Below are 12,113 nucleotides of genomic sequence, written 5' to 3' on the forward strand. Positions count from 1 at the left end.
AGAGAAAGAGCATACTCAAGACTCTCTCAAATTGATTAGACACATAAGAGTATTGAGGGTACTGGATCAGATAGAAGGAGATGAAGATTTGATATTGCCACATTATAGGAACCAGAAGTCATAAATCAAATAGTGTTGGACAACACTAAGAAGTGGATATTGTATCAAACTGATAAATTGAGAGCAAAAGGTATCACTTCAACATATGATCGAATGGACAATGAAGAGTCATCATCCTATCAATATGAGAATTCGGAAGAGTTCAAAGATGAAAGCACAGGAAATGAAGTGGACACACAAAGGGAGAGTAGTCAGCAGGACATTCCTGAAAGTTCACACGCTCAAGCAAAGAAAAGAAAAAGAGAAAAGGATAACTCAGCCCTGCAAAAGAAGCAAAAGTCAGCAAAGACTCCCTCTACCACTAGTGGTCCTTCTGGGGGAGAAGTGAACATATTTGTAGACATGAATACGACTTTGAAAGGGAAGAACATCTTACTAGAAGATGGAGGAGTTATTCATAATACACAAGATAGGAGGAGTGTCAATGAATCTAATGATACCAATCAGCAAGAAGAACAAGAAGTTAATTCACCACCTCATGATGAGGAACCTATCTATGATCAGCAAATCAATGCAAATGAAGAAGTACAAGATATGAATGATGATAATCAGGATCAAGAGCCTCATGAAGACACATTCATGGCCCACAAAGGCAATCAGCAGCAATCTGATCTAGAAGAAGTGGATGACCAAGCACTCGAATGGTTGAGAGAAAGAATGAAGAAGAAACCGGTAACGATAGTAGATGAAGTTAGAGATTTGGATACTTTGCTGGCTAGAGTAGAATAGAATAAAGAAAAGAATCCTAAGAAGTATTCCAGGATTGTGAATGATGCCTCTGGATCTCGGAAAGTACATATAGCTGTCCCCAAATTTGATAAACCAAGGGATCAAACTACATCAGAAGATTATGACATAAGGGAGATAGATATTGGTCCTCTCACTCGCACTTAGGTTGTTGAAGAATTTAGAGGATCAACCTCTAACTTGGAAGAACGATTGGAGATTGAGGTAAGAAAGAAGAAGCAATTGAAAGAGGAAAACAAGCAATTGATAGACTACATCCACCGTATGTCGTCCCAACAGGAAGAAGAGGCAACTTCCCCACCTCAGATACTCTCTAAGGAAGGAGTTGAAGGAGTAGAGGAAACAAGAGTAATAGCTCAAACCACTAAGGCATGGATTGAAAAGGCTTTCCAATAGGCTAGTGCATTCACTCATGAGTATTTACAAACTTATGATAGAGTCACCACTTTCTTGTGTAGAATCCAGAACATTATGGAGATATGGGATGAGTTTCAATTCATCCGAGTTAAAACCATTCCACGTTTACAAGCATTGAAATAAATTCCCATGTAGGTGTTAATTGATGGTGGAGTGATGAATGCAGAAGCAATTTATGACTTCAACAGATGGTATTGCATTTTGGTGACCAAGAAAGAAACCATTGATAAGACAAAGGATGACTGCATCAAGATGGAAGAGGCATTCAAAGGAATTCAAGAACAATTCATTATTTCAACCAGAGAAATGTTCCTTCAAGATATGCTTGATGAATATGGCTTTAGTGTTGATGAGCTACATAATAAGATAAAATCTATCTTCTTGCCAACCACAGGTTTCTCAGATGTGGTTTTGATTGGAGTATGTTCATTCATGGCTTTCATGGGGATGTTTCGGAAGCAGGAAATGGAATGGCAAAGGATCTTTGCTACTTGTTCTAATACATTGGAGGTGATTGAATTCAAACTCGATAACTTGCCTAGTTTGTCCATGGAAGAGCTCAACGCAATGATGTCCAGATTCATTGCATTCGCCATCAGAGAGGACCAAGGGAACAAGCTTCTAGAAGAAAGTCTGTTATGAGCTGCATGTGGGGTTCATTTTCTCATTGAAGGAAATTTCCTCAAAGTTCGTGCCAAGAAACATGCTAGATTTCTATTGGTTGATTATGTAATTGGTTAGCTAGCTACAACTAACCCTAATTAGGGTTTTGATCTCAGCCGCTCATTTCAGGTCAATCTTGGCCCTCTATTTCAAATTGGAGCTCTATATAAGCTGCCACTCTGTATTTTGTAGATATATAGAATAAGAATAAGAATAAGAATAGAATAGAGATAGAGAGATAGATGAGAAAGAATTGAACAATTGTTGCTACTTTGCTACTAGATTAATAAAGACATTGAAGTGTGGTGTTTTCTATTCAATCTTGGGAGCATATGCATGGTTATTCATCTTCTCAATCTAAGCTTTAGAATTTTGTTATGTGTGGTGTTAAAAATTGAATGATGGAATGTTATGAATGATTTATGGTGAAACTTTAATCCATACCACCAACAATTTGTTGATTGCAAATTTGCCTTGTGTGGTCAACTGGAATTCATGATTGTGCTCAAGTCCAAATTGTTATTTGATCATTGATATGCATTCAATTGATGGTATCTATGTTTGATGATAATTGGAAAATTCATTTAATCTCCTTAGAAGATTGCACTAGTTTTGGTGGAGTTGTTCTTGTATGGCAATGCTAAGACTAGTTGAGTTTCACTAAAGTCATCCTTCACTCTTGCATTCTTAGGTGTAGTTTAGTTCCTCTCAACCCTCATCTTTTGCATTTTTTTTGATAAACATCTAGTAGTAGTAGTAAGTGAGCTTCTTTTCATATCATTTGAAACCATTCCTTAGAAGCATCCATGTCCTAAGAGTATGTAAGGCCCCTTAATGAAACAACAAATCACAACGACTAACTGTGCTTATCCATGCATTGTGACTCGACATAGATGAACCTTGGAGTTATCTCAAGTGATCCTTGTGCGAATCTTCAGCATTTGAGAAACTTTGATCAAGAGAGGATATGATACTTTTGGGTATTTTATTCTGTGTTTGCATGTGCTTAAAAAACACATCAACTGATTAGCAGTTGTGATGCCAAGGCAAAACCCTAAAAAGATAAAACAGGGGGTCCCCGTTTGCAATGGGGCAATTTGTGAAAAGGTCACAACACTACCCTTGTATCTCATTAGACCACATGTCATGATTGTGTGCTCTCATAGCCTTGCCTTTATAAGCAGACTCATTTACATTGTATGTTATCCAATCCAGTCTAGTTGATTGATCAAATCTATCTTATTGCATCATTTATGGGAATACAAATTTCATTTGGCCTCTAGATCTTGGGTTGCTATAGGCAAATTCTCACATTAAGCAATATTATAACCACACTTTCTTGTCATTGGTTGGGAAGATGGAAATTTGCAGATTGGTCCAGTCATGCATTTCAACCATGGTTTGAGATTTTGTAATCTTTGCTACCTCAAACTGGTTCTTCCTTTTAAAGTACCCCAGTCCATTTTGTATGAAAATTACATGACAGCTCTACAAATTTTCCAAAAGATCTGGAAAAGTATTCTTTGACCACAGAATCAAGAACTGATTACACATTTTACATATATATTATACCTTGGAAAAGGCCTGAATATGCAAACTATTAGCTAGTTAGCAAAGGTTAATTGGAACGGTTTGATTGGTCAAATCTGGGCACTATTAATCCAAGGGAGATTATGAAGAGACAGCGGTCTGATGTAGGGAGGTATCTCCTCCCGATCAACCCAGCCAGCAGTGGGAAGAAGCATGACTCTCTAGGAAGAAGGGATATAAAAGAGTTTCGCCCCAGCAAACAAGGGGCATGGAAGAAATATATCGTATTTTACTGGCAGATCATCATCGAAGGGGAAAAAGATAAAAGATGTGGAGTCTGCACAAAGAGGAAATCAGGATTAAAATATTATCAGCAGCAGACTGGTATGCTGTATCGTGCTTATGATCATATACTTGTTCATTTATGTCGTGTTATGTCTGCATTTCTATATATAAATGTAATACAAGTTATTGCATATTTTGTTATAAATGCATACAAAGATGCATTGTCAATATGATTACATTTGATCATAATAATAGATCAGATTTATACTTAATTTCTTCTACATTGTGATATCCCCATCCAAATTCGAAATACAAGATATTTCGTTGCTAACCTGAGAAACCTCCTTGTATTATCTTTATAGATGATGATATTTCAAGCTAATTCATTCGATACATGTAAGGAAGAATGTCATTGTTGATCAATGATTCATATACCTTATTTATGACTAGAGTTAATAAAGAAGCAAGATCATTTCATAAATAATGAAATAGCTAACATTAAGGAGATAGCCATTAGAGGAAGAGGAAAGCCATACATTATAAATAGTAGCATGGGTGGATGCATTGCCACGTCAATCCACAACAGTGCAAGAAGACCATTGTAAGTGAATCTTAGAGAGGATCTATTTGAAGAAGCAATTAACAGTCATTGTGCTGTGCTTATGTACAACAATTACCATAGACAGCGATCATGATAGACAAAGTTGTGATTCACATTAATATCAGAGATCACAGAAACACTAGAAGTGACTTAATAGTTTATAAAAGGTAGCGATCTGTTTTGAACAAGTCTGAGAAGCAGCGATCATGAAGATTGCAATAATTGTTATGCAGTGAGTTATATATGCAGCTCTTAGCATATGGAAAGACAACAACTACAAAGGAAGCGATTATGTTAAGATAGCGATAGAAATTATTAAAGAAAAAAGAGCAATTAGAAAAGCATGTGATTGATTGAAGGCAGTGATTGGCTTATATCAATAACAGTGATTATGTCATGAGAAGGGGGCGCTTCATAAAACTATAGATTATGATCATAGAAGACAAATAGGTAGCGATATTTATAATAACTGAAGGCAGTGGGTGCATTAAACACTTATCAAGATGAAATCATGTTATAATTTTAGTTAATCACATGAAATGAATATGAAAGAAGGGTCCGCTTAAAGGGAGAATAAACATAAGTCAAATTATAATTAATAAACATTGCAAAGGAATAAATCCAAGTGGAGCGCTCAAGGTAAAGGATGTGGCTATTTGAGAAACCCGTCCCATGGAAGAGGCACAACCTTTGGTGTATATCCATCCAATGTATATTAAAAGGCAAACGTGGGACTCCACAAAGGGAGAGGAATTTATGATTGAATATTGAATTTGGATTTCAAAGGCTTGGAGAGCTGCAGACCTATGGAAACTTACACACATAAATAAAAGACAATTGTGAACTGGGAAGGCGTTCTAAGTTGCAAATCACAGGAAATACAATGTATAAACTCTGGGACAGCGAACAAGAATTGTCAAACCACTAATCACGTTCATATTAATGTATCGGCAGATCCATTTTATATAGCATCTATTTCATATCTTTTACATGCGAAGACATGCAGACCACCTGATCAGCAGGCTTATATTCTGTAACAGTGATACCATAGTGCCATTCACTGAATGGCTTATGAAGACAATAATCAGAGGTAGCAATCAGATCAATGTAAAAATCAGAATTATAATCTCTCTTACACAGATCAGAACCTTATTTGTTCTTGGCATTATAGAGATCTTTAATTTCTATTCACACAACAATCTCTTACTTGTGCCTACCAAATCACTGAATTTACAACCACAACTAGGTCATTTACGTAATCCACTTGGAAAACTAATCTATAGAATGGAGATCATAGACTCAGTCATGGTAGTGTTAGAAGGATTATAACACTGGTGATAATTGGAGAGAATATAACAATTTGGCCAATCTCTAACAGCCTTATCTATCTCTTAAGAGATATCCCAAGGATTGTTGAAGTCTTACACATCCATCTCTAAATCATACTATTTCAAGCAAGACCTTAAAGAGTATAGACACTATTGATCCTTGGGTGCCGACCAGCAGATCAAAGAATCTTTTCAATAATAGCCAAAGCCCTAAGAGAATCCAGAAGGGACATTACATACATTCATAATGCATGAAAAACTATCATATCAATGGCCTAGTCTTTATTTATTCGCTATTGCCTGTGAGAGGATAGGTTGGTGTGTGTAGGGAGAGGCAGAGTAAATCCTCACAAGATAGGTAAGCCCAAGAGTATGGATGGTGTCCTGAAACCTTGAGGGAGCCTACTTGTAGACTAGTTTCCAAGTGCCCTATGACAGTAAATCTCCATCTTCCAGTAGGGTTAGGAAGGAAGTAAGGATGGTGCCTAAATATAATAATTATTGATTGTATTATGAATAATTAATTGTTCTGTAGTTTTAATAATATGATTGAAGGCATGATAAGTGTGGTGATATACAGTTTAATTATGGGAAACAGGCTTACTCTTAGTAAGGGACATTACAACTAATAGACAAAGTACTTTCCTAACTGCTCTCATGCTCATAGCCCTGAAATTATAGAACTTGTTTACCAGCTTGAGTGGTGTGATGGCTTTTCCCCTGATTGTCACTGGTCGGAGATATGGGAGTTTGGAGATAATCTGAGACACTGATGTGAATGTGTTCTCTTTCCTCAATAAGTTATCCAATTTCTGTTAGGAAGGCCCGTGATTTTCCTAGTGTTGATCTCTGTTTTCAGTTTGTGTGTTAGCTAAAAATGTATATGATAAGAAGTTTGTGGGATGGATTATGTATTTTCCAGGTACACAGGAATAGGGCACATGGTGGGGACAATCCCAAGCTTATTTGTCATCCCTTCTAATAAGAAAAATGAAAAAAGATCTTATAAAATAAATCATACAATGAAATCTGTGATAATTTTATAATGATGCAATTTTTAATATTTGGTTCGTATTTTCTTGTGACATTGCATGTAGTATGAATAACATTGTACTATCATTTGACACTTTGGATTTTGCTATAGTTATGAATCATTATTGATTTTAAATGTGTAGTTTTCTTTTTAATTGTTTATAATTGATTCGGTACAACCATCATCTTACCTTTCCTTTTACTTAAGATGTTTGGGGTCCTCCTTCTCATTTCCTCTTCCCATCTCCTTGAAAAGGGGACTTGGTTGGAACGTAGTGTATCACTTATTACTATTAGTTCTATATTTCTGTCCAAAATATCTGGAATTAGTTTTCATATTAGTTGGTTTTGGGTACAAGAATGTATGAGGGGTTGATTTATTAGTCTTAACACAATATCAGATATGGATCAAGCAGCATTACCAAGTGAATGTTTTCTTTTGACAGTGTTCTGGTGTTTGTATTAAATTGTTTTTAAGTCTCATTCTTTGCAGACAAAATTATTCCTGATGGTCTTCTGGCTCTTCACTTTGAATTATGTGAGATAAGCTTTTTCTCTTCTAGTCAACAGCCTGTCAAAGTAGAATGGGGCATTGTAAGCTTTGTATCCATTTTGCATTTTTGTCCTCAAATTTTTGTTTGACCGTGATTTGTTGACTAAATTAGAACAAATTTACCTTTTATAACTTGCAAAAAATATGAATGAGCCAAAATTAGGTGGTTCTCGAGTAACTCTAAGAAATATAGGTGCTTAAAGAAGAGAATGCAAATTTGGTAAAGAAGAAAACATAGTGAAGTGGTAGTTTATTATTGTTGAAGCTTATTAACAAGCCAGTAAGCAAATCTTGGTAACATATTGTGTCGGTATATTCTCATTAATTGTATAGAATCACTATTCCTATTTAGCTTTTTATTGATAATAGTGAGTTAAGTTTACAAGGGAAGGAAAAAATGAGTTATGAAGCCAAACTGATGCGCCCATTCCTCTCTTCAAGAACCCTCATTAGATAACTTTGACATTCAACAATTTTGTCATGACAGTTGTTTTCGATTATTGCCCTTCACAGTGCATGAAGTTGGGCAGTGTCCAATACACTGATATAAATAAAGGTGCAGGTACTGTTTATTTTAATAATTAATGATATATGTTTTTGTATATTATAAATAAATTGCAAACAAATCTATATAAATCTGATAATTATATTTTAAATTGTTAGTTGAGTAAGATGGGTGTTTTAAAAACACATAGAACACGTTCATCTGATTGCATTGTTGAAGGATGAGATGCAATATAGAAGACAAACTAGCAATTCAAAATGGGTATATTGGGTGCCCTTCTTTTTGATTGACTTCACTTTCAAGATGAAACAACTTTTAGATGATTACAGTATATAAACAACCTAATTATAAAGTGTTGCTTGACTAGTGGCCTATGAGTTATAACCATCACACACTCAATACAAACTGATTACATTATTAAAACCTCATTTTTTGCACATGGGATAATTTAGTACATTGTAATATAAACACATTTTAACATACCCCCTTGACAAGTAGGTGGTTTTTTTAGCAATGTATCAAATTATGTGACGTTTTATTAAGATTCAACTATGTAGTTTAAGTCAATCTCGTTGGTCCATATTTCATGACCATGAATGGTCCACTTAGCACTCATTACATTTAGGTAATGCACATAGGGGTGAACCATTGAGACTCATGGAAGGTCACCCATCTTAGTATTGCTTCGACTAAAGCACATTTGCTCATGAAATATGGGTCAATGAGATTGACTCAAATAGTTGAATCATATAAACCATCACATAATCCCTTGTAATATGAAATTTAAGGACTTACAATCACATTTAGTTCATTTGGCAAGGGAAAGGAATGTGATGATAATAATCCTTCTAGCATCACAGGCTCTTTGAGACATAATAACTTGAAGGATTTGTGAGGATATCCTTTAGTTGGTCATTTGTCCCAACATAGGCAATTGAAATCTTGTAAAACTCCAATATTTCATGAACTTTGTTTGATTTAATCTTGATATGCTTGGTTCTTATATCAAAGACATGAGTTGTGGCAATCAAAAGGGCACTTTGATTACCCTAACGAATCATTGACATCTCTCTGGCCTTTTGCAAGCAATCTGGCATCTTGTTAACCACAATGCTTCTTGCAACACTTGAGTTATTCTAATGTACTTTGCATGTACTGTATATTTTGTAGCACTATTTTGCTTTTTGGAAGAACATGAGATTAGTGAATCTTTCAACATATTTGTCTTTATGTTGAAAGATTCACTAATCTCATGTTCTTCCAAAAAGCAAAATAGTGTTACAAAATATATAGTACAGGCGAAGTACATTAGAATAGCTCAAGTGTTGCATGAAGCAATGGGGTTAACGAGATGTAGACCTCTTGTTATCATGATCTCTTGCCCAATCTGAATTTGTGCAGCGATATAGAGGTTGTTGGCCTCTATGAATCATTCCAATCCTATTCCTTAGCCATCAAAGCAATTTGTGCAAAATGACTTCTTGTTTTTCATTTATTTGACACAACTACTTCTACGTAAACATCTCAAATTATTTTCCTGGCCCAAAGAGACATTTTATTGACATTGGTAGAGGCTTTTGGACTCTCCTCTGTAGCTTGTCCCCTTTTTGCAACTTGCTGCTTGTTTTTGTTCTCCCCTTCATTTGTATTCCTCAAATTTTGCATCAAGGAACCCTTAGTGAGAAAAGATGCATTGGGAACAGGTGGAATGAGAATTGTAGTATGCTTATCATCAAATCCACTGTTTTCTTCATCAAATAGTATGTCCTTGTGAATGAGCACAATTATTTTAGCATTGGATCCCATAGTCTCCAGGTTTTAGATGTTGCATTATATTCAACAAAGATGCGCTTGTAACTCTTAACATGGAGTTTCTACTTGTTTTGATCAGGAATGTGTGCATAAACAACACACCCAAAGAATTTCAGGTGAGACAAGCAAGGCTTCGTTCCACTTCATTTCTCCTTATGAGTCGTCTCCTTCACAACCTCTGTTGGTGTAGCAAGCATAGTTTACAACTTCTGCCCAAAAAACCTTAGCAATTTTTGAGATTTTAGCAAATGCTTGGCTGTCTCCATGAGTATATTATTATTCCTCTTAGTTACTCCATTATGTCATGGATTATGAGGAAATGTCAGTTCCCTTTCAATGCCATGTTGGTCACATAAATTTGTTATCATCTTGTTGACATTTCCACGCCATTATTTACCTACCACTGTTTGATCTTCTTAGTAGATTGGTTCTACCTCTAAGATTTTGAAGGTAGAAATCACCTATCCTCCTTCAAAAAGTAAACCCAAGTCTTCTTGGTTGAGTAATTGATCAATTATAAAATATACTTTACTCACCATGCAAAGTAATTAGTTGGGGACCCATCAATTGTTGTGCACCAACTCAAATTTCCTTGATGGTCTCAATGTAGTATTCTTATCGAAGGGTTTCGTATGATGCTTGCCACACACACCCTTCATAAACCCATGACACTTGGAACACCATGCCACCATATAATGCCTTTTTAAGAAAGTAATATTTTGGTAGTTGAGACGTCCTAGCCCTTGATGTCACAAATGACAAGCATCCTCTAATGAGGCAATGAATGTGTGATTCTCCTAACCACAAAATTTGTCAAGGATCCACTAGTTATGCTTTTAAGTACCATTTGCAGCAACATAAAATTTGTTCCTTGGATCTTTAATCCAATGTTAATTTTAGGAGAAACTCAATCTTATATCCTTTTAAGGCAAAGTTGTCACATTGACAAAAAATTTTCTTCACCATGCTAGGAGCATACAATATATTATCAAAGAAGTTATTCTTGAATTTAATAGTTCCCACACCAAGCATTGCTACTAAACAACTATTACCAACCACAACATTTTGATCGCTGCCTCCTTGTCATGGCTAATTTGTGCTTATGGGCTATTAAGGATCCAATATGATGCTTTCTTAGTAGTAGCCAAAGTTGTCACCCATGAGCATCATCATCACCAAAAGTAGAAGTTTCTCCAATTTTTGCAAGAAATCCATCCTCTTGCTTTCTTGCTTCTTTTTGTTTTAGAAGCCAAATTGGATATTCATATTTCATATGATTTGTGTGTTTTTTGCATCCAAAACAATTGCCCTTGAACTTCATCTTTTCTTGTTTATCAACTTGCTTGGAAGATTGACTTTTTCTGTTATCTATGTTCTTGGCCTATCACATATTTTCGTTTCTCTCATTGTTTCTCTAAAATGTATTTGTTTCTAATGAGCTATTTCCTTTGATGTAGACACAGGCTTGCATGTATGTCAAGCAGATTCAATTGTTTCAACTTCCACTCTTATGCCAATACCTATTTCTTGAGATTCCCCTACAATGACATTCTTTATGTTAAAATTATCTTGCATGAGAGTTAAGAAATTATTGTGTGGCACCAAAAGTTTCTCCAAAAGAAGGGCGAACATCTGTTTGTCATCCTTCCAAGAGTCTTTTCCTAGAGCCACAAGTGTGGTCTTATACTCTTCCAACTTAATTGGATAAATGAGGACATAATGCCCATCCTCGACCTTGAGACTACCTAGTGCCATTATTAGATTCACCAATTGAAATGTGCCACTATTCTCATACATCTTTTGCAATTTCTCATAAATTTGGTATGGGGTGTCACATTGTTAGGTTCACCAATGGACTTGTGTCATTAATCTCATAAACTTTTTTCAATTTCTCCTAAATCTGGTATGAGGTGTCACACTTAATTAACTGCATTGTTATTGGAGCAATGCCATTCATCAACAACATTCCACTTGCTTTTTGACAATTCAACCCATGTCAAAACTATGCCATGTTGTCATTCAACAATAGGATTATAGTTGGATCTTAACAAATGATTTCTCAAAGTCATGCTTTTAGTAGAAGAGTGGTAATGTTGTGTTTCTACCATTATTCCATGGGGATGCATCCCCCCCAAAAAACTCAGCATCCCCTGTATGGGGACGTTTCCAAGACTTGGGGACTTGGGGGAAACATCCCCCCACAACATCACCACCTCTGCCACCTTCGCCAGGGTCGTTGTTGGGCTGCTTGCTATATGGCACATGCCATTACATATTGATTGCAACCTTTAACTTTTTGAAAACTAGTTTGCCTTTCATGGGGCACTTGCATAGATGTTAAATTGCAGATTTGCCTTGAAGATTTCAATTCACCTCAATTTGTATATTAGTGTTGCCTCTCGCCATCCCCAAATTTAGGCCATTGGTCCTCGTGTCTTCGTGTCCCCATGCCCCCCGTTAGGATAGTCTGTGGAACTATGGTTTTCACTTGAACGAGTTCTCACTACCAATGAGAACCAA

At 35.9% G+C, this 12,113-nt stretch overlaps 1 protein-coding gene across 1 annotated transcript; it reads left to right on the forward strand.

Moving 5' to 3' along the window:
* Positions 1-213: 213 nt before the first annotated feature.
* On the forward strand, positions 214-849 carry LOC131036141 (uncharacterized). Its single transcript, XM_057967956.1, has one exon. It carries the CDS (start codon positions 214-216, stop codon positions 847-849), a length of 636 nt encoding a protein of 211 aa, XP_057823939.1.
* Positions 850-12,113: the final 11,264 nt, after the last annotated feature.

Source organism: Cryptomeria japonica, chromosome 10 (genome assembly GCF_030272615.1).
Source record: "Cryptomeria japonica chromosome 10, Sugi_1.0, whole genome shotgun sequence".
Lineage (NCBI taxonomy): Eukaryota > Viridiplantae > Streptophyta > Pinopsida > Cupressales > Cupressaceae > Cryptomeria > Cryptomeria japonica.

Coding starts and splice junctions, on each gene's coding strand:
- LOC131036141 (XM_057967956.1), top strand. CDS start 214: ATGGACAATGAAGAGTCATCATCCTATCAATATGAGAATTCGGAAGAG.